The sequence below is a fragment of the Protomyctophum bolini genome (assembly GCF_963924005.1).
Source record: "Protomyctophum bolini genome assembly, chromosome: 1".
Classification (NCBI taxonomy): Eukaryota; Metazoa; Chordata; class Actinopteri; order Myctophiformes; family Myctophidae; genus Protomyctophum; species Protomyctophum bolini.
Window position 1 is genome coordinate 25,016,847 of NC_137862.1, and position 23,545 is coordinate 25,040,391.

Genomic DNA, 23,545 nt, shown 5'->3' on the forward strand with positions numbered 1-23,545 from the left:
TGAACATTCTGCCAAAGGAGCTGTATCTTACAAGCTCACACGTTTGTGCCTGTTCATTAACGCTCCTCCAAGGGTGGGACCACAAAGCCGCGTCAGACTCCTGTTCACGGCGACCGGACGGGGTTGCCAAAGCATTACACGATGCCATATAGACGAGACCAAACGGGACAAAAGCAGGCATTTTAAGAAGGAACAATTTTCTTACACTTTACATACAAGGTCAAAGGGGAGAGAGGGGTGTGTGCTTCGAATACAGAGAGGGATTGTCAGAGGTTTGTATGCAGGCCGTCGCAGACAGACAGAGAGGCACACAGAGACTAGCTGGGGAGGGGTCTCGGGGACACAGAGACTAGCTGGGGAGGGGTCTCGGGGATAGAGACTAGCTGGGGAGGGGTCTCAGGGACACAGAGACTAGCTGGGGAGGGGTCTCGGGGACAGAGACTAGCTGGGGAGGGGTCTCGGGGACACAGAGACTAGCTGGGGAGGGGTCTCGGGGACACAGAGACTAGCTGGGGAGGGGTCTCGGGGACAGGAGCTTGGGTTTGCCGGCGTCTCCCTCCTTCCCCTTGACGGCAGCCACGTAGGAGAACAGGCAGAGGACGGAGTAACAGATCTGATGCGCCTGGAGGAGGAAGAGAAGACCACGTGAGGTTCTACATCTCTACCGTTACATATCTGTACCGTTACTAGGGCTGGGTTCAATTAACCCAAAGATCACAGATATCTAGAACCGACAGACGACTTATCTTTTTAAATAATCGGATAATCCAGAAGCTTTTTCATAAACAACATTTTAAATTAGCTATTTATCAACAAATCAATATTTTGCTTACAATTGTCAAGTCTGATTAAACGCTTTACCCTGTATTATACTTGGCATGCACAGAGAGTGAAAATGGTCGATGCTATTTTCCCAGTTTTTAATAATCATTCATTAATCGTAATCAAGGCGAAAGCTTGAAAGAATGGTAAAAGTGATTTGAAGTCATATCACCCAGCCCTGGTAGATGCTGTAGTACACATTTTAAAACATTTTCAATCTTATCTTCATATCATCGGTTCTTGCTAATGTTCATGATAAAATGGTACAATTTTTTTCTATGTGGTCTGTGTCTCATAGGAGGGCTGTGGAGTGTGGACACCTAAGAAAGCCCCCGAAATCATCGGATCCACCGCCTGATCCATGCCGGCACCCGCCCCTTTATACCAGAAATCACGCTGGCTGGGCTAGATTTTTACTCATGGAAGAACAATGGCTTCCATTATAGCATGCTAACTTTCCAGGAACAGCTGGAGGTCTGATAGTGATGAGACACAGACAGAGTAGAAAGAATTGTTATCATTTTATCTTGAGCATTAGTGAGGATCAATTATATAAAGATTAGTTGAAAATGGGTGAAGTCGTCCTTTAAGACAAGCTTGCACTCAGTTCACGTGAGAATATATAATTATTCCCTTTCTGCCTTTTTATATTTGGCACAATCTCAAAAAGAACAGTTTTCCTTTTTTAGGACATTCTCATCCATCTCAACACAGAGCCACAAATCATGCCATTAGCATCTCAATACTAAAAGCCAAGTCTATATTCTGTTAGCCATTTGCCTACAATTTAAAGCACAGATGCAGTCAAATATAGGGAAAAATAACCAATTTGCATCACATTTTGCAATTAGTAACTTTCAATCTGAATATCACCTGAATATTACCCAAAACTGGGAAAGCATCGGTGTCATTTTAGATTTTTGAGTTCATGGCCATTAAATAAATAGCAGATATACAAGCTGGACCTTTTGTACATCTGCTATTTTTGAACAAAATACAAGGTATTTTGTAGAATCGGCCTCAGGTCTTATAATGGGTTAGCCAGAGCATACCTCAGGTCTTATACAGTAATGGGTTAATAAGAGCATACCTCCAAAGCAGGTGTCTTCCATGCATTTCAAATGGACATAAAGGTCAAAGGATTTTCTGCTGGCGACTACATGCCCTGGCAAAGCATTGACTCTGTACAGAGGAACGGACCACTCACCATGGGTGTCTTGTACTTGTGGATCACCACTTCTTTAGTTTCAGGAACTATGCCGGTGCAAGAAACAAAACAAACAATTCAAAGGGGGGCAGGAACCTCGGTACTGTTAAAGGTTATAGGACTAATAGGGGTTGTGGGGAGGGAGGGAGGGTGTGTGTGTGTGTGTGTGTGTGATGTCAGGGTACAACCAGATACAAATGGAGCCGCGGGCCAAGAAGTTCCACAACACTGGGCTTTTAGGTTTAAAGAATGTTATTCAGGGGTGAATACAAGAGTTGGGGTATGTACACACATATCATTTATAGCACATTGTGTGCTACACGTTTTATTTCGTCCATAAACAAGACAAAGTATCATAATCGTAGCCTGCGATCCAGACTGACTTTGCTCCGTTCTGCTGTATTTTAAAATGTTCTCACTTCGCTTTTCAGTCTGGTACATAAATTAACCTTTCACACTGGATCGTAGTGACTTGGCGGGTGACACCCGCTTCTGTGACGCACGCAGAACTGCCTCCAACATGAGCGCCTTAAATAACTCCCCAAACCGCGCAGCCGTTAACATATATAATAATAATATATAATATATAAGCATTAGCCTTTCAATCCCAGCGTTTCTGATTGATTCGCTCTCATGGCGACGTTTACTTATGTAATACGCGTCGCAAATTATTTCATTAGGATTAAGGTTAGGTTTAAGCATCGTTTTTGTCATCCCCGGCAAGGCGGCCTGTTTGGTGAGAACTAGTCTGGCCCAGCCTGTGTGGTTTCTGGTCTAGAGGGGCGTGTGGCCCAGCCTGTGTGGTTTCTGGTCTAGAGGGGCGTGTGGCCCAGCCTGTGTGGTTTCTGGTCTAGAGGGGCGTGTGGCCCAGCCTGTGTGGTTTCTAGTCTAGAGGGGCGTGTGGCCCAGCCTGTGTGGTTTCTGGTCTAGAGGGGCGTGTGGCCCAGCCTGTGTGGTTTCTGGTCTAGAGGAGCGTGTGGCCCAGCCTGTGTGGTTTCTGGTCTAGAGGGGCGTGTGGCCCAGCCTGTGTGGTTTCTGGTCTAGAGGAGCGTGTGGCCCAGCCTGTGTGGTTTCTGGTCTAGAGGGGCGTGTGGCCCAGCCTGTGTGGTTTCTGGTCTAGAGGGGCGTGTGGCCCAGCCTGTGTGGTTTCTGGTCTAGAGGAGCGTGTGGCCCAGCCTGTGTGGTTTCTGGTCTAGAGGGGCGTGTGGCCCAGCCTGTGTGGTTTCTGGTCTAGAGGAGCGTGTGGCCCAGCCTGTGTGGTTTCTGGTCTAGAGGGGCGTGTGGCCCAGCCTGTGTGGTTTCTGGTCTAGAGGGGCGTGTGGCCCAGCCTGTGTGGTTTCTAGTCTAGAGGGGCGTGTGGCCCAGCCTGTGTGGTTCCTGGTCTAGAGGGGCGTGCCAGTCAAAAACAGGCGGTGGATCGTATTGGTTCACCGATCTGAGCACCCGCCCGGTAGAAAACAGCGGAGAACACTGACGTCACTACATTTAGAGCGAAATTTGGTTTGTGAAATACAAAGAAGTGGGCTTCCTATGCCAAATTCTCCAATGGGTTTCACCAGGCTTTTCTCAAAAATTTAAATTAAAATTAAATAAAAGGGTACTGAGGCTTGGTGAGAACAGATTCAATTTGACGCCGTTGGAGTTATGTACCGATAGGGACAGAATCGTAAATGATCCTTGCAGCGTCAAGTGTCAGCACCAATCACTATGAAGCAGTTCCGCATGCGTCACAGAAGGGGCGTAACACAGGAGTTACTACGATGGGAAAGGCAAGGTCGCGTCCGGTACTAGTTCTAAAGGGTGGCCAGAGCCGCCCCTTCCGATTGTTGTCTGTTGAATGTAAATTGTTAAAACATGCATTGGTGCTGTGTGTAGTGTGTAGACATATACAAATAAAATCTGCACGCTGACATCTAAGCTCTACTTAATGATTTATTAAGGTTCTCAATGTTTCAACCTTACACAATCTTCATCAGGATCAATTTGGGAACCCATTCAGTAAAAAAAAAGGAGAAGAAAAAGCGAAAAGTGTTTTCTTTATTTTTATCTGTAAGCACCGCCTCCTTTGTTGTGTAAAACAGTAACTCGCTGCTGCTCCTCCCCTTTGTTACTAGTCCACTTCCTTCAGGGTGATTCTGTGTTTATTCATACTAACAACATTACATGTGTAGGGCAGTGGTGCAGACACATTCTGTTATTCTGTCTTGAGAGATTACATCAGAATAAATCTGATGCGGAAACAATTTTCTCTGTATTGTAGATTTGTCTCTTGTTTTGTTTTGTTTAGTTTAGTTTTTTGTTTGTTTTCCATGTTTTTTATATTATTGTTGTTATTATGCTCTAACTGTGTTGTCTATGTATGTGGGTTTGTATGTGGGGAGGGGGGAGGGTGTGGACGGGCGTTCTGTGTATTTTGTGAAAAATTTAAAATAAAAACAAAAGAATCAACAAAAAAAAATGAATAAATCTGAAGAAGATCGTGTAAGACGGAAACACTGAGAACTGCAATAAACAATTAAGTGGACCCGAGATGCCAGTGTGTGGATTTATATATATTTTTTATGTTCATCATTGCTTATCCAGCACCTGGATGAGAGATAGGATGTGCATGCATTGCATTATCTCCTTTTCTGTGTGTACATACCCTCTAAGTCTAAGCTGTAATGTTACAGTTAAGACTCTTTATGATGCCCAATTACAATAAACAAACATACATAGTTGTCTGATCAGCTGTAACAGAGTTGGCAATAGACCAGACTTGATATAAGTGAAATTTTGTCGTGAACAAGTGACGGTTAGTGAGGAAGGACATCCGTGGCCCACAGAAAGAGAAATGTAACACGACAATATGGCTTGAAAAATATGTGACTAAGTGACCACATGTTGTAGAGTTAAGCCTCATTTATACTCGCTTGTGGATCTCGAACATGCACCGGAATTATCTGATCTGCAAGAGCTTGTAGAGGAATTATCTGATCTGCAAGAGCTTGTAGAGGAATTATCTGATCTGCAAGAGCTTGTAGATCGGCTATCGTCGGTGCAAGACACACAACCGAGTATAACTCAGGTTTACAAATGCAAATCGACACAAAGTCATGTTTAAAGAAAACGTGAGGACAAACCCCCCATATCACCACCACCACCCCGAGAACAACCGAGACATCTGAACGACCTCAAGAAGAAGCTGGTCCTCTGAGCACAGAGGACAACGCCACTGTCCACACAGCGCATACTGACTTTTCATTAGTAACCGTCAACCCATACAACGTGAGACCAGGCCAGGTCGAGAGGTATAAGAAAGGTTAAGGCCCTCTGCTCCCAACAGTCCCAAAGTTAAGACTGTGAATACCAACTATCAAAGCAATGAGAAAGAGGCAAGAGAGAGATGGGAGTCTGGGTGAGTTTCAAATAATAAAGCAAATGTGGAACACTCAAGCCTCATGGTGCAGTTAAAGCCCGATTTATACTTAGTCGCGCCCCAGCGTTTTGCGCCGAGAGAAAAGACGGTCGGCGTGCTCAGCACAACGGCGGCGTGTAACCAAGTATATAAACGAGGCTTTAAGGGCATGCGGTAACGATGACTTGCAGGATGTTTTATACACAGAGTCAGTTGAATAAGAAAAGGAGAAAGGTGACAACACTTTACCTGCTGGAGAATGAAGGTTTTCATAGCGGCAAAGATGAGGGTTAACATTAAAAAAGCAGCACATAGACACGGCAGTAACCCAGTCCAGCCACCATATGATGGGAGCGAGCCTCGTAGAGCTTCCCCTTCAATCATCTAAACGTCCTAATCCAAAACGTTTTTCAGGCAGAGCCAGTGACCCTTCCATACTGTACTAACATACTGTCCACGACAGAGGCAGTACAAACACTGCACATGTCGAGCAGATACAACTCCTTGAATCTTTATTTACCTACCGTTTCCTATAACAACTATTCTTAGAAAGGTAATATTAGTGGACTCCTCAAAATGATTGCAAACCTGACAACCGTAGAATCAAACCCTCACAGAACACCACATTTAATGAAATATAATGAAAATACCCATTCAATAAATACTGCTCCAAACATCAATATGAATCAACGTTACTGCTATTCTCCTGCATTCTCCTGTTTTATTTGACATTAACGGAGGAAACACTCTCTATGACTGTCGTCATACATTTTGACTTGTTTTAGGTTTTCAAATTCAAATAGTTTCTCCTCTACGAGCTAGAAAACACAAGGCAACTCTAAGATGTGCATGTTCTACGGTATAGCCTACTAGGTATAGCCTACACCTTATTTCTTTCTCAGAGAAAGGCAAACATTGCTGTAACCCAATTCCCTGAGCCCTCGTTAGTTATGCCTCATTTACACCTGGCTGCACAGCATGTCTCGTACCGAAAATAGCCGACCCACAAGCTCAAAATGCATTGCGTCGTGAGCTTTGTACATCGTCTCTGTCGGAGGGAAACCTCATATGTCCAAAACATTCACTTTTTAATGATTCACATTCAAAAGTAGCAAAAGTAGCAGATCTAACAAGCTCAAAAACACGTTGCTCCGCGTTTGTGGATCTGCTACTTTTGATGCTTTTGGGTGATCAAGTAGGGCTTAAATTTACGAAAAATACATCAAAAGTTAGAATATGGAGATACGAGGTTTCTGCCCGACAATGACAATTTGGGTGTTATGACACCGGCGCGCCACCAGGTATAAACCAGTCTGCGTGCTATGAAGCTGAGTTACTGCCGTGGCGAGTACAGGCTTAGAATCAATAGAGGGGTAATTACCAAATTCCTCCAGGACAAAGACTCCCTTCACTGTATTGCACTTTTTAATGTGCCTCAGCTCTATGAAAACCTAAAAAACAAACAAAAAAACAAACAAAAAAACAAGACAAAACATTATTAACTCAACCACCACACTGGCTGAAATTAAAACATTTCATATTGAAATTAAACCATGTTAAATCTGTTCTATATGATAAGGTAAAGTAAAATAAAACAACAACTGTAGAGTACATGGAATGCAAGCTTTTTTAACAGCTAACAGAAGGAACCAAGCAAACACAAGGAGAAGCGTCCATGATTAAACATGTACATGGGAGGGGATAGATCAGTGGTTCCCAAATCGTTTTGGCCAAGTGATTCCAAAATAATCCTAATTGTATTTTAACAGGGGACCCCCTGACAAGCACTTGGAATTGTAGGCATTGCATTTAGTTCGACTTGGCTCCACAGATAAACATTGTGAAAATAGCAGAAGAACAAGCTTGTGTGAGCTCGTAGATCGGCTATTTTCACGTTTGCCCTTTCTTACGTGTAATATTTGACAATTTGGTATTAAAAGGGTCTTACAAGTCATTCATTAAATTGTCAGTTTAGAAATGTGCAGATACCCTGTAAACAACTATACTGTATGTTGTTTTGTTTACCGTTGAGTAATTATCTGGGTACCCCAAAAAATAATGTGGGGACCCCACTTTGAGAACCACTGGGCTAGATGAAGAGAAGTCAGCTCATAGTGAGCTGTACATTCTGATTAGCTCTGGATGGCTTGTTTCATTAAGTATTAACCTAATAAATACAATTAAAAACTGTTTTTTTAATGAATATATACGTTTGGATGTCAACATGAAAAGGTTGCCAATGCTTTTGCATACGTTTATAGGCTAAATTATATTTAACATGGCCCATGTAATGCATACATGGAATTTCCATATAATAACAACACAAGGACAAGGACACACAATTGAAAAGTTTGCCATACAGCTAAAAACGGTGAAAGGAAAAATAAATAAGAAAAATAACCCAATTAAAAATGGAGCCGCTAATAAAGCAAACACAGCAGAGGTGCGTGTACCTTCCGCTCCTTGCAGGGGGAGAGAGCATGGGAGAGAAATGGTTTGGATTATTATCGGACAGAAGAGCACAAACACTCACCCGCACTACGAAAGGGGAGAGGGCACTGCGCTATCCCACCCCAACCTCAATACCTACTGTATCCATGTCTATAAATACCTATTATATCAATGTCTATAAGTACTAGCGTATCAATGTCTACACATAACACACTGTATCAATGTCTCTACAGAATGATAATGTGTCAATAATCTATGAGTGACAATCGAGATAATGTATGTGTGTTCAGCAGGAAGGACCCATCACAGAGTGTGAACCACATTCCCTAGCATTCCTGTTCTGGGCCTGTCATAACAGAAGAACATACTGTATATAGGCGAATATAGGTGATCATTCGCAGGAAATAGCCACAAGCTCAACATTCCACAATGCAACGCGTGGCGAGCTCGTAGATTGGCTCTTTCCGGTGATTTGGTGTAGAGTGGGGGGGGGGGGGGAAGGAAGGGACCAGGTATAGACCCCTGGGGTCAACAAAGTACAATGTAGTTGTCGACTAAGTTAGCTAGAAGCTCGCAAAACCAGGACTAGTAGAGGTTTGACTGGGATTGTTCCTTTAAAAAACACCAACCTCCAGTGCCCTCCATGCCTCCTCCTCCAGCAACAATGGCTGGCACCAACACCACGTTTTCATAACATCCAACACCACCTCACCTCTCACACGCCTCAACATTATTCAACCATTTCACGAAGAGCGGCCTTAAGGCTTATTCATAGTCTGGACTTCTAGTACTAAAGTAATGTTATATGAGGACTGGACCGATAACATCCATACAGAACTAGTAAAGAACTCTACCTACTGTTGTGTAAAGAACTCTACCTACTGTTGTGTAAAGAACTCTACCTACTGTTGGGTAAATAACTTTACCAACTTCAATGCAAAGAACTCTACCTACTTCAATGTGACGCACAGAACATTCAGATGAAAAGTGGACCAGAGAAAGCAGAAACAAGCAGGCAACAACCATTACTGGGTTCAACCATTTGCGACTTACAGTATAATCTTTAGCAGTTAAAAAATAATTTCACAAATACACTATGTGACATGTACAGTAGGCTTTCATAAAACATCTTATGTTCATGAAATTCTACATCAGTAGATAAACTTCTAAAAAGGAACAATTCAGCACCTTGTTCTTCCAAGTGTACAAAGTGTTTGTCTGCAGTGATGGACCAGTCACCCTTTGAGCATGGACACTTCTTACATTGTTCAATAAAATGTTCAGTCAGAGCTGAAGAAGAGTGTTAACAACTCAACTATACTTCATAGCGTGACTCTATTGTTCGACAAAAAGTGCTGTATTTCCAACTGAAACATTTGAATCCTGGTACATCATTTTTGTCGAGTGAAATGGCCTCTTGACGATTCATAAATCAGTCAATGAAATTGTCCCCACTAAATGTGAAGAATACATGATAATGTCCAACTAAAACAAGAATGAATAAAAAATAAAGAAATAAAAAGGCAATTATTAATGAAAAGTCTTTGCTCGGTGTCATCTGTCTTACGTCCTAGACACGTTCCTAAACACGGGAACAGAAGATTTAGGCACCATGACGGAAATAAAAAACATGGGAGGTAGGAACTATGTGTTCATATGTCTTGAAACACACACAAGTACACATGCATGTACACACAATGGAACAAATCAAAGCTAAACAAAATCAAATAAATAAAAAGGCAAGAGCACAAACTGAATTCTTCCTCCAAGTTATAGGGAAAAAAAACAACATTTGAGGTTTGGATTATGTTGAATTACCTTCTATACTTGAAAGAAGACTCTATGAAAATAGCCGTTCTACAATCTCTCTGCGCTTCACACAACGCACCGTGCTTTGAGCTTGTAGATCGGCCATTTCAGCTCCAGGCACCATGGGACCCTCGGGGTTGAGGGGGTTCCAAATAGACCCAACCACTGGGCTATTTTTTACCTTGAAGGGGTTCCAAATGGACCTTTTCCAAACCGCTGGACTATTTTTTACCTTGAGCGGGTTCCAAATGGACCCTTAGCAAACCACTGGGCTATTTCTCCCTCCTTTCTTTTGTATCGTATCAGTCAAATCATGCCAGTTGATGCCAAATCATGAAACAATAATAATAATGAACGTTAGAGGAAGAGAATCACGTGAAGGAACACATGTGACAGACAGGCTTGGGGAAGGGTGAATGGAAGAGTTCCAGGCTGCTGAGGTGAGGGGTGGGTCTGTGTGTGTCACTGTGGTGCTGCTGTGGCCTCTCCTACCTGGCTGTGCATGAACTTGAGGTTGATTCCTTCCAGGGTGACCTGCAGGAGACCTCCCTCACCCGTCTTCATGTCCTGGACGGGAAACTCTCCACCAAGCTCTGGACCTGGGGGACGCACATGAATGCGCGCGCGCACACACACACACACACACACACACACACACACACACACACACACACACACACACACACACACACACACACACACAAGTAGCATGTTTTCCTGCTCCATACTGTAGCTTGTATGCTAGCTGTCTGTGGATCCCAACTGTACGGGACTTTAGCACACTGGTTTTCAAAGTGGTGGCTGCCAGAAGAATTGCCAGTAACTTTGTGTGGGTGCCCAAAAATTACATAGCATCTGCGCTCCCAATGCCATATTGTAAAATGTCTTTGAAAACAAACAAAAAAATGTGGTGATTTTAAGTCTTGTTATACTTATGAGCACAGGTTTTGTAGACAAAGTAGGCTTCTGTAGTGAGTCAGTGGCTGGTTTTGATTCAAATTTTCAGGGATACTTTTACTTAAGTTACCGGTAAACATTTGACTACTTTTTTTTTTACTTTTCCCCCACTGTGAAGTGTGAACAAGCCTGTGGTCACGCCACGCGTGTCCTGACCCCACAGACCACGACAACATCATGACAGAAGGAAGAAACCTCAGAACCATTTCAACCACTCATAAATATGTCCTACCTCATCAGTAGTAGGATATAGTAGACATAGTAGAACAGACATGTAGTGAAAATCTAGATTAAATACTAATTAAAAACGGGAACAGTTAGTTTTCCAGCAACGATAATTTATCATATCTGACCTTTCCTCTTTTGCCACTTGAACAATTTCACACACTTCTTTTAGACAATGCTGTGAGTTGAACATCAACATACCTGGTTTGATGCTCTGTTGCCTGGCAGCAGCCCTTTCCATGCTGTCTTTCACACAGTAGTACAGTTCACGACACTGGAATGCAGAGAGTAGAGTTTTTTTTATATTATTACTGCACAGTAAAATACAGAATGATAATTTAGTTTAAGTCATTAAAACCGGGGTTTCCGATTGATATATATATATATATAGTCGATTTTCCGTTTTTCATTTTTCTATCATCGTTCAAACCAAAAAACTCATTTCGATTTAAATCTGATGAATCGTTCAGCCCTACAACAGCAGGGACAACACACACATGTGTGTGGGGAGGAATTCATTGGCATAATAATAACTAAAATGGTGGAGAAAACGGGCTAGAAAGAAAGAATGAACCTTCTTGGTGTAGAACTTGTTGAGCTGCGTCTCCTGGCCGTTGCGTCTCCACAGACACAGCACCTTGGTCTTGGGGCAGTAGGTCATGTTGATCAGCTTCTCGTACCACCAGCGCTCGTACACCGTGCCGATGTTGCTGCGCAGCACGATGCAGTCGTCACACACCTGACCAAGGAGAGTTTGTTTGTTTGCTTATTTAATTTCACGCACAAAATTAAATTCTAAATGACGCACAAAGATTCAGTAACATGTGAAGGAGAATGCGTAAAAATCCCCAGGGGCTTTGCGAAGTGGAAATTGTAGGGTAAAATTAAATCAATGTGGAAGATAGACATTTATTACAAAGAAAACATTAATACCAGCTCAGTGACCTTGTGGTTTGAGTCTCCGCCCTGGGATTGGGAGGTCGGGGTTCGATCACAAGTTGAGAAACAAACAGTACTGGTCAAAGTGTTACCTCCATAAAGAAGATGTCTCCGGTGGTGTCGGTACCAGCGTGCACAACGAAGGTTTGCTTCTTGATGTGACGGCTTCCACTCGGCCTTACGGATAGCTCACGGCCGCTCTGAAAACGTCATCCAGGATGAGAAACCATTTTCACTTTGTGATTAGTTACAGTTTATTTTCATAAATCAATGCTATTGAACACCCTTTACGTCTGTGTGTTGGTTAAAAATATATTGAACCAATGAAAAGTATTAAGCTAACTCCACCACATCTCGCCCTCTCATGCAAGTAATTGACCATATATAAGTCACAATACCAACTTTGATGTGGCAGTATTGCATTGTATTAAAAATATAAGATTTCTTCATTTCCTGATAAATGTATATTTTTGGTTTCCTGAAATGTTTTGGAGTTGGGTGGTTTATCCCCAACAGCAGAGATATATACGTATGCGGATTAAACATTAATCACAGGAACCTTAGCATCCCTAATGTGGGGAAGTCATAATAAGCGAACATTCAGTAAAAGTCAGATGTACAATCTGAAAATGTGTCACAAACGCTCCTGAACTGGAAAACAAAATCCTAAATCAGCCTACGGTTCCACCCTTTAAGCGGTTAATGTATTTGCTGCTAGAGTGACTGTGTCGTACCATTGTAGCCAGTTTGTCCAGCATCTCATTGACCTCTTGGCTGTGTGACAGGCCAATGTGGGACTTCCCCATCAAGCGCCTCACTTTCTTACGGATGTCATTTTTGGCCACCTGGTCGACAACAGAACAAAACAAAACAAAACGTGTCATGATTAAAATATCATGAGTGACACAATCTCGGATCAGCTAACTCAGTGGTTCTTCGAGTAGGAGGGACCCCTGGGGGTTCAAAATGGAACCTTGTAAATATAACTCTTGAACACACTCAAGAGATATGGGGGGGGGGGGTCTTTGAAGAAGCACTGGTCAAGCATGATGATAAGGAGGAGAGAAGGCTAAACTTATGTAATTTAGATAGCACTCTAGTCTATAGTGTATACTTATAGTTTCATAATACAGATATTCTACTGTTAGACGGATGTTAGGTTCTTAGCTTACTCATGATTCCTTGATGACTATTTCTATGTATTCAATGTATTACCATGTGTTGTTCTTGCTTACTGTAAATCGCTCTGGATTAAGAGTGTCTGCTAAATGCCTAAATTGTAAATAGTTGTGAGAGACACGTACTTTCATCATCAGCATGTAGACGATCATGTTGTGCAACAGGGTGGCCAGGAGGCGGTCTTCGTCGTCCTCCAGACGCTTGCGGTCGTGTTCTCCCAGAGACAGGTACCTGCAGCCGAGCACAGCACATCCATTACAATGTACAATATGCAGAATGTTGTAGGATCACAGGCACATGACCAAGAACCTAGTATCAGTCTAAACAAATCAAGAAATAATATTGTACATGCCAGGTAAAACAAATTAACCTAGCATTTGTCTATATAACATGCATAATATAACATGCTATAGAACATCTCTAATGCAGCCTGACAGTGTGTTGCAGGTTTGATTCCCGAGCCCGACGACCTTTGCTGCGTCACTCCCCTTCTCTCTCTCTACCCGTTTCCTGTGTCTCTCTACTGTGTACAATCACTAAAGACAGAAAAGCTGCAAAAATATCTTAAAAAGAACAACAATACGGTAATCATCGATATTAGTCATTAAATGAGAATCAGCTGTATTGTCACATCACAGTTATGTAGTTGCCTACTGTACACTACTGTTCAGCCTATGTATATATACATCAACAACTTGGTTTGTGCACTCTTCTCAAATAAAGTAATCCAAAACATAATCCCCCAACACACACATTTCTGTGTGTTGTCACTGCTGTTGTATCCTACTGACTCACCTGCCAGTGAGGATCCCCACCGGGAGGACATACTGTTGTATCATACTGACTCACCTACCAGTGAGGAGCCCCCACCGGGAGGACATACTGTTGTATCCTACTGACTCACCTGCCAGTGAGGAGCCCCCACTGGGAGGACGTGGAGCCTTCGTTCTACTAGAGCCTTCGTTCACTCTCCCTGCCCAGCTTCCCTCCCCTGAACACAGGCCAATGTGTTCGCATGGAAGCCAGACAAACATGGATGGTATCCAAGTCTCAAAACTGAAATGTTATCTTTTAATGAATGGCGGTTTTCCACTGTTCCACTTCCACTCTTCATCTCCTGAGGGCCCTGGTCCATGCCCCTCCCTCTCACCTGTCAATCATCTCCTGAGGGCCCTGGTCCATGCCCCTCCCTCTCAACTGTCAATCATCTCCTGAGGGCCCTGGTCCATGCCCATGCCCCTCCCTCTCACCTGTCAATCATCTCCTCAGGGCCCTGGTCCATGCCCATGCCCCTCCCTCTCACCTGTCAATCATCTCCTGAGGGCCCTGGTCCATGCCCCTCCCTCTCACCTGTCAATCATCTCCTGAGGGCCCTGGCCCATGCCCCTCCCTCTCACCTGTCAATCATCTCCTGAGGGCCCTGGTCCATGCCCATGCCCTCCCTCTCCAGCATGACAGCGTCCAGGTAGGCATCCTCCCAAAACTGGACCTGGTCCCACAGAGTGGAGCGCTCCTTACCTGAGAACATCACATCAATATTACAGTTTACTCTGGTACCAAAACCTAACGTCCTCACGGAAGAGAACGTTAAATAGGCTACCCGCTGCTATAGTCCTATTATTGTTATATATCATTGACCTAAATGGCGTTATATCAACAATGATAGTATGATTTAAAGCTTAGGCTTATGTATTTTTCATAAATTGCTTTGGACATGTGGAAAACTTAGTTAAACATGCAGAGTGACACATTAGGCCACTACTTTACCTGGGTAACATCATCTTTTCGTTTTGACATGTCATAATAATCCTGTACCGTCACCGTGTAGCGTTTGGTTTCATTAGCGCGATCGTGACAAAATAGCCAAGAGCTTGTTGTCGCTGAACGGCTGAACACATGAACGGTAGAGATACCAAGGATTGGACAGTGCTACGCAACATGGAAGTAACACTGACTCGAAGGCGTTTATAAATCACAGTCAGTGAACGGACGAGTCAACTTTTCACCGCCGTTTGGTGTGTCGTCGTCATACACACACACACACACACACACACACACACACACACACACACTTTAAAGACCATACATATGCATGAATGTGTCATAGCATAGCAATGTGAAGCAGCACATGAACCCACACAGGACAGAAGCACCAGGAGGATGAATCCAAGAACAGGACAAAAAAACACACACAAGGCAAAGAAAAATAACAAATGGAGCAGCACGAAGAAGTAGGCGAAGGAAAGAAGCAGCCCTACTTAAAGAGAAGGTCTCCATGGCCGCGTCCTCCAGCTGGTCCCACATGGAGCTCTTATCTCGCCCTGAGAGGACGTCCCGGGAAGCGCGGCAGAGAAGCAGAGAAGCAGCGACAGTTAGTAGACGGGGGTTAGGTTAGAGCTGAAAGGGTTAATAATGCAAAATTGGTTCTCAAACATTTTGATGTCAAGGACAGCCAAAAGTTGGCAAAAGGGTGTGGAGTTTGCACGTTTTCCCTGTGTACCCTTAAAAAAACTGCCTCCCCTCCATCCCTCTGGTCAGCCAGGGGATGGAGGGGGAAGGAACTGGCTGTAATAACATGTTCCTTCCATGCACTACATCCTACCGGGGAAACTCCCCCTGTCAGGTGATAAAAAGCAGCCTGCTCACTCCTCATGCATTGAAGGAAGCATGAGCTCAGTTCTGGGCTCTCGCCAGGTTGACAGAGGGAGAGTAGCGCCCTTAGGAAAACAAAACAAACAAAAAAAGGAGAGACAAAGTACTTGGCCACAGGGGTGCCCTTGTGAAAGGTCGCTCATGAGAAGATTTCTGTTGTTCAATGATAAGAAAATATTCAAATCTTTTCAAGATTCCCCCACATTTTTGGAACTACATTCCTACAACGCGTTGCATCGCGGCTATATTCAAATACCCAAATTATAAAATAGGGTTAATGTGGTTAAACTGATTTTGATGCTATATTAACAAAGTTAGCTGAGGATCCCACAGTGACTACGGCTCTGCAGCAATGCAGGCAGAGAAAAAGGTTGTAGGCCATACCCAGCAGTCCTTCACACAGGTATATCCTGGTGCTGTGGTCCTCCATGGGCTGGGCAGGTGGAGGCTTGACTACAGCTGGCGCTGGTTCCTTTGGGCCTTGCTTTGGGCCTGGCTTCAGCTTTTGGGTCTTTCCCTGAAAGAGAGAGAGAAAAGAGAGAAGCAGCTTGCAGTTGAAATACTCATTGGGAAAAACTGTGCTGCTGTGTTATTTATTACTCTGGTCAGTTTCAAGAAAACATGAAAGCCACAATGTCTTTACGGCTCCCTTTAAAGGCCAGTTTGTACACCACCGGAAATAATACTGATGGGATCATTAGCGTGTGTGTGCGTGCGCGCACACACACACACACACACACACACACACACACACACACACACACACACACACACTTTATTCCCCACTCCAGCATTTAATATTTATTTGTTTTAACATTTCATTTCACATCGACGCTGTACTTACAAACACGGCGCTGGTGGCAGGGTTGGTCTCGATCTCGCTGTCGGAGAGCGTCCCCCTGGATTGAGACAGATGTGGTGCAACTCTTCCCCGGCCTTCTCCTGCCACGCTGCTCAGGTCGCTGTCCGCGCCAAGCGTCTCTCCAGAACTATTGCTTATCTGAAAATTCATTTTCAAAACTGCTCACTGGCTGAATGGGTGGTTATCTTACTGCTTGCTTAAAAATAATGCCGTAGTGATTTAAAAAACAAAAAGAAGTATACCCCTGGAGGAAAATTATACCTTTCTAATCTCAGTCAAAGGGAAGGTCAGCTAATTACTACTTTAAGTCTCCATTGGACTCAAAATTAATACTTTGAGTCCAATGGAGGGTCATACAAATGTAAATTAATAAAATAGTCAATGAACAGGGGGCACGGTGGCACAGTTGGTAGTGCTGTCGCCTCACAGCTAGAAGGTCCTGTGACGCTGTGGGTGCTGGCGGCGTGTTTCCTCCTCCGCGTCATCAGTGCCCATACCCGAGGCGGGGTTGGCGAAAGGTCCTTTCTGTGTGGAGTTTGCATGTTCTGCCCGTGTCCCCTAGGGTAGGTACCCTCAAAAAAAAACATGCAGTAATCCTGGTCTCTAAACTGCCTCCCCCTGGCCAGCCAGGGCGCCTGATGGAGGGGAAATGAACTGGTTGGAATAACGTGTTCCTTCCACGCGCTACATCCAGCCAGGGAAACTCTGACAATCAGGCATGAAGGAAGCATGAGTTCAAGGCTGTTGCTCTCCCCATGTCCCCCATATATGGGGACTAGGTTGGCGGAGGGTGTGTAGAGCCCAGCATCACATTAGATAATTGACACAGGGGTGAAAAATGGGTTACAAAAAGGATAAAAAAATAATAGTCAATGAGACAATGAAGTTCATTAACAAGCCATCAACAGACTGCAAGTGTGAACGATCCAGTCAAATCTCCCACAGAGAGACAGTTTATTCAGCGTCTCAACGATGGTGATTGACACCCCTAGGGAGGGCTCATCTTTCCCCCCCCCCGTCAGATGGAGGGTCAAGGCATTTTTTACCAGGGTACATACATTTTCACCAGGGGTACACTTTAAAAAAATTGACATCATGTCCCTTATAGTCATATGTGTATAGTCACAGAAACATATCCATATTTAATATTTTTACTTACTTACGGCACAAAAGTAGCAAAAATAGTCAGTCTACAAGCTCATATGCATTGAGAGCTTGTAGAACCACCAGTCTGTGGGTTTTATGAATATTTAACCAAAGAGATTGTGACTAAATAATAACTACAATCTATCCACTGGCATGCAGCAATTTTTTCTTCCCCCAGATTCACATGAAAAACTAATTTTGCGTAGCCAGAGAATCTAGTGTCATCATACCACAATACTGATCGATATCTATTGCCTGCTTCATTTAAGCAATATTACACGAGAGGGTGTGGTTTAACGTGATTATTGCCACGACATTGATGCGGTCAGGAACGAGACGAAGTCGAGTTCCGCAAGCATCACTGAAGTGGCAATAATCACGTTAAGCCACACCCTCAAGTGTAATATTGCAATTCTACAACAGTTCCCTTAAAAAAACTAAGAAAATCGCTGGGGAAAAAAAATGACAGATGTAGTCACTACGATCACAAATGTCCCAAGAAACTAGCTAGCCTAGCCACCGAGTTTGCTAGCGCTCTGGGAAAACAGAGCAGCTGAATTATTTGTTTTGATTAGGTGGTGAATCGTGCTAGTTTGATCCACAGCTAGAAGCCGTTTCAACCAATCAGATTGCTTCCTCGAAACGATCTGTTGTAGAATAGGTTATAACACCAATAATGGTCTGCATGGTCACACCTGACATCTGGACATTATTACAAGCAATATGCAGGATAACTATGTGTAGGATGTTTTTGTTGTTGTTTTCTATAACTGCAGCCAGCCAGCGGTGTTGTTGAGCAGCTCAGTTCACACAGGTGTGATTTTTTTGTTTTTTAACTGAAGATAAATATCCCTTCAGGGACAATAAAGATTATTAATTATTATTATTATTAACTATGTGTACAATAGTCTGTGTTGGCCGTGCCCTACCACTGTGCTGGCCTCCGAGTCTTGGCTGGTACTCCTGGTCAAGATGGGTGGTTCAGAGCCCGTCACCGACTCTGTGTCACTCTTCTGCACAAACCAAACGGAGGAAGACAATGTTAACTACCAAATGTATGAAATTAAATGACCGGTGACGGCTTATTTTCATCCTTTCATCCAGGCACACACCTGAGATCCCGAGGTGACGCTGAGGCCACTGTCTGCACTCATCTGCGACTTCTTCTCCTCTGTGTCGGTGACCTCCGGAGGACGTTGCTGCTGCTTGGCCCCGTCGGACCCTGTTGGGAACACATGACCTCGTCAGGACAGCTGTCACGAGCATAGTCGCCTCTTACCTTCCCATTTCAGTCACGTGACTTTAGGAAGCCATGGTGCTGCGACCGCCGCGCTCTTCATCTTAAATACCAGAGGTCCTGTCAAAATACTGTAGTGAGCCAAGTCAATTACAACCACATTCATACTTCATCTTAAATACCAGAGGTCCTGTCAAAATACTGTAGTGAGCCAAGTCAATTACAACCACATTCATACTTCGTCGCACAACAGCGTTGCGCCGAAGATAGCCAAGCTACAAGCTCACAACACTATTTCATATTATTTTGTGTTGCGAGCTTCAGGAGCTTGTACTGTAGGTCGGCTATTTTCGGCACGCATGGCCGCCATGCGACAGAACATAAATTATAAGGTATGAGGCATTTCTCTAGGACCACTTCACCTATTTTAAACATTATCTATAATGGCAATTGGTCCTCACTAATGTCCATTATAAAAGGTCAGTCCACAGACTCCACACCATTGTAACTTCTTGCAACAAAGCTGTTTTAGTTGCAGCGGTGTGGACTGAACAGTTGCAGACCAGTGCCATTTGGGGATGAGGATAATGGTTGCAATAGTTGCATTGGTGTGTGGACTGGCCTTAAGACGGCGCCATTTCTGTCTACTCACTCACAAACCTGCTTACCAATGACATCATGGGTAGGCAGGTTTGGTCACTTCAAACATTTATTTTATTTTTAGGAATGCAAGAACAATGGTTTCTAATTCAAGGTTTAGCTGCAATATAACTTTACAGGAAGAGAACAAACTGTAGTTTCTATTAGTTTGGAATCCCCATCAATGATGTAATTGGTTAAGTTATTGAACTGTCCACACCTCACCAATGAGTGAGTAGACCGAAATGGTCCCATTTCATATTAAGCAGTAGTGAGGATTATGGAGGATATGAAAATAAGTTTGAAAATAGGTGAATAGCTCATTAATAATTGTCATCTTTAACTGAAACGTTTTATAATAAAATAAAATAAAAATAAAGTGCCTTGAGAGAATTCCTACCGTACCTATACATAAATATAAATAAATAAAAGTCTACATGGGCTACAATTATAAAACTGCATTATGCATAGTGTACGTAATGGATCCGATACAATATCTTTAACTAACCACCAGACTGCAGGGTGACAGAGGGGCAAGCATAGAGTGCAACACAATCAGGGGAAAGAATTACACATTACAGTACAGTAAAGAAAGCTGCAAGAGAGCGACCAAAACAAAGACATCAGATTCAACATTGCAACATGTGGCCCAAGTTACACAGAAAAACAGACACAGGCAGTTAGGCATGCAGACAAAATTATAGGTGACCATCTTTGCATTTTTACGTCATGACACCTTTATTGTAAGCTGCGTTGTGCAATCTTTGTGGCTTGGCAAGGTTGTTGAGACATTACGCTACTGACTGGTACTTACACAGGCATAGAGCCCAAACCATGTCCCATGTTGAAATTGGAGATTCCTAGATTGTTGACGTTTAGACCGATATTTTTAACTTATGAGCAAATAAATTAATTAATACAATTCTTTGATAGGTAAAAAAATAACCACAAACTAAATGTAATTTTTATTTAACCACTTATGCCCTTTAAAAAAAATCTCACCTATAAATTACATGCCCAAAATAGGGACAATTACAGTACTGGCGTAGTCAAATAATGGTCGATATGTGTGTTTTTTCATAAATGAATGCCCTACTTGATCATACTACAGTGTCACACTATAGAGGGTATTGCGCATGAATAAAGTGAGTGGTAAATCGATTGGCAAAGTGAGTTTAACACAGAGAGAGAGAGAGAGAGAGAGAAGGGGGGGGAACTGCGTGTCCACCTTATAAGACTTCAGACAACCGTCTGTGTGCTGCTCTCAGATCTAAAAGAAACCAGTGCAAAGATGACCAGTTATCTCTTATTTTGGTTGCTGTAGTCGCAAAAAAGAACGGTTTGTTAGACTGCATGATATCGCACAATGGTGCTTAACTGACATTTTAGCCAGCTGATGTTAAAGCCTTCTACTGTAAGTTTCACCTTATGTCACAAGCGATTCTACTGACACTGCGAGTGCCAGCCACTCTGGGGCAACGTTTGCTGCAAACACACAACTGCCTATGCTGTTACAGAGTGAGACAGGCTATATTATAGTCCTTCATCTTAGTCCTGTTCATCTTAACGCACCAAACGTTACGGATTGCAAGCAATTAAGTAGGTCGGGACTCGGGAGACGCTTAATGTCGGTATCAGCTGGTAACACGTGGTAGTCTGTACCTGTTACAATGTACTAGTGGAGCGCCCCATCTACCACCTGAAAAGCCCCACCTTCCGTTACCCCAGAACCGGGAGGCATAATCTTCCGTTCTTACCTGACACTGGTACACCTAGAAATGAAGAAGTCAGAACATTGTCTTTTTGGTAAAGACCATGGAGAGCAAAAACACAAGGAGTACGGTGCAGAAGTTAAGGCCTTCTTTTTATATCAATAAAAAAGACTTAAGGACACCTATACACGTCCAAGGCACCCCGTGGTTTTGATTCCCAGGACATGTATGGCGTGTACATGTCCTTAGCATAATTAGTGTTAAGTACCTACGCCTGCTCAGCCTAAAGAGTCTCCGCTTTCCTGGCAAATGGAGACAAAAATATATACCCCAACAAGAGTGGTTGTCATCTCATGTTTAAGATGACAAAAAGCTACAGAAGTATTGTTTCAGTTGTCCGGACGTACAACTAAATAGCTCAGCATTTCTGTCCCGACTGCTTGATAGAGTATACTCTATTTCTTCAAGCAGGACAAAAGGGACAACTTATTGACCTAATGATCGAACAATGCATATTAGTGAAAATGGTCAATCTACAAGAACGCAACGTGATGCATTGTAATTTGTGGGCATGTTAGATCAGACGTTTTCGTCCGATATAAAATATAGGGCTTAAGTGGTTATATAAAAAAATAGTGCTGCGTTTCGAAAAGGAAGAGAGAAGGGGGACACGTCAAAAGGTGGCATTTAAGCAGAACCCCGATCTTTTTTGGTGTGTGAAAAAGTATCTTACTCTGTTTTTCCAAAGCTTTTTGCTTATCCTGGTGCTTGCTCCACAATTCTACCCAAGATGCATTGCAAGCAAAGGAGAGAAAGACAGAGAGAGAGTCAGAGAGCTGGTTGAGTAGGCATGTATGGTTGGATGAGCATTAAAACAGAAAACAGAAAACAAAATTAAGTCAGTTTGACTAAATTCAATCGTTTAGTAAAGTAGCTTCAAGTAGTTGACGATCCAAAGCTCTTTGAGACGACCGTGCTCCTGGAGAACCAGGCTCCATGGTTTGGTTGCATGGAGCTGGCTGCTCTCCAGAACCAGGGTGCCTGTGAGAGGTGTCTATGGTATCTTCTAAAAGAAAAAGGAGCGTGAGATGGAAGGTGAGCGACTGACTTACGAGCCAGCGGGGGGGTGGAATGAAGCAGTTGCAAAAGCAGGGGGGTGCAATTCTCATGTAACACATTCAGTAGAATTGAAGGTGCATCTTCTAAAAAACGGGGAGGGGTGGGGGTGCTGGGTTTGGGGGTAGGTAGGTAGGTAGGTAGGCAAGGCGTATCTTTGAGGGTGTTTGACCGAGCCTTTCCCCTGGTATACAGACCCAAACTACATAGTTGAAAAAGAGGAGTGGATAAAACATATTTTACCCTCCCCAAGTCAATGGGGTCTTTGACAGCCAACGTGAGATATAGGAGAAATTTGTCTCTTCTTCTGTATTGGGACTGTTTACCGGGGAGTGATGCCTCCACCCTCCATGCTGAGAGCTAAGGGAACTGCCATTTCATAAAAAAACAAAAAACTGCAGTACGAGAGCCCAGACCGTTATCGATTTTTGTCATCGATGCACAAACCTCCTGGCTCCCTCGTCCAATACTGCAGATTTAGATTATTGAAAGACATACAAAACAAAACAAACGCATGCATAATCAAGGTGCTGACAGGCAAACGCCAGAGGCAAACAGGGATACTGGTGCAGAACATTCAGGGAACACAAACTCACAACCCAGGGCTGCAGGTCAGGGCAAATATTCCAAACACTTTTACACTGTGTCTACCGGCTCAAATAGTACACAACGTAAGATAATTTGTGACATTCTTCTGACTGGAAAACCTTTGATCAACATCAGCTGGATGTAGCACAGAAGTGTCGTGTAGCGTGAAAGCGGGCAATATCAAAGGTGTTGTAAAGAAATGATATTAAATACTGTACATTAGGCTTTCGATAGTAATCATTGCTATAGTGTTTTGCTCAGTAACAGAGCTCTCCCTATGTCGTCAGCCGCTCAAGATAATATATCAGCTTGTGATCCAGTTCCTTTTCTCTGCTCATCTCTTTGTGTCATCACTTATCTCGCATCCTGCATGCGTTCTCTCCTGATTGGATGAATTTGGTATATCAACTGTAAATATATAATGTCGGTTTACCGTCTGTTTAACCCATTCTGACCTGAGATCAGATTCATACGAGGTTTCCACTGCACACACACTGGTCTGATTAACCCATTCTGACCTGAGATCAGATTCTAAAAATGTCAGTCATTTATGCAGCTAAATAGCAGACCTACAAGCTCGTAGCGCGCCACTCGGTGGCGCGCTATG

The 23,545-nt window shown here is 43.4% G+C and overlaps 1 protein-coding gene across 9 annotated transcripts in view; it reads right to left on the reverse strand.

The window, feature by feature from the left end:
- Positions 1-354: 354 nt before the first annotated feature.
- The window catches only part of madd (MAP-kinase activating death domain), an 83,947-nt gene continuing 60,756 nt past the window's right edge, over positions 355-23,545 (reverse strand). For 6 of the 9 annotated variants that reach the window (XM_080765723.1, XM_080765718.1, XM_080765720.1 and 3 more), the window contains 15 exons: positions 18,759-18,868; positions 18,576-18,659; positions 16,483-16,638; positions 16,023-16,155; positions 15,245-15,307; positions 14,384-14,504; positions 13,112-13,217; positions 12,542-12,652; positions 11,900-12,007; positions 11,443-11,607; positions 11,070-11,142; positions 10,179-10,285; positions 6,808-6,877; positions 2,030-2,076; positions 355-622 (listed from right to left, as the gene is read on the reverse strand). In XM_080765723.1, coding sequence (XP_080621849.1) covers positions 506-622; positions 2,030-2,076; positions 6,808-6,877; positions 10,179-10,285; positions 11,070-11,142; positions 11,443-11,607; positions 11,900-12,007; positions 12,542-12,652; positions 13,112-13,217; positions 14,384-14,504; positions 15,245-15,307; positions 16,023-16,155; positions 16,483-16,638; positions 18,576-18,659; positions 18,759-18,868 — 1,571 coding nt within the window. In that variant the 3' untranslated portion in view covers positions 355-505. The remainder of the gene's footprint in view (positions 623-2,029; positions 2,077-6,807; positions 6,878-10,178; positions 10,286-11,069; positions 11,143-11,442; positions 11,608-11,899; positions 12,008-12,541; positions 12,653-13,111; positions 13,218-14,383; positions 14,505-15,244; positions 15,308-16,022; positions 16,156-16,482; positions 16,639-18,575; positions 18,660-18,758; positions 18,869-23,545) is intronic. The other 3 variants (XM_080765722.1, XM_080765716.1, XM_080765719.1) reach the window with 2 other exon arrangements.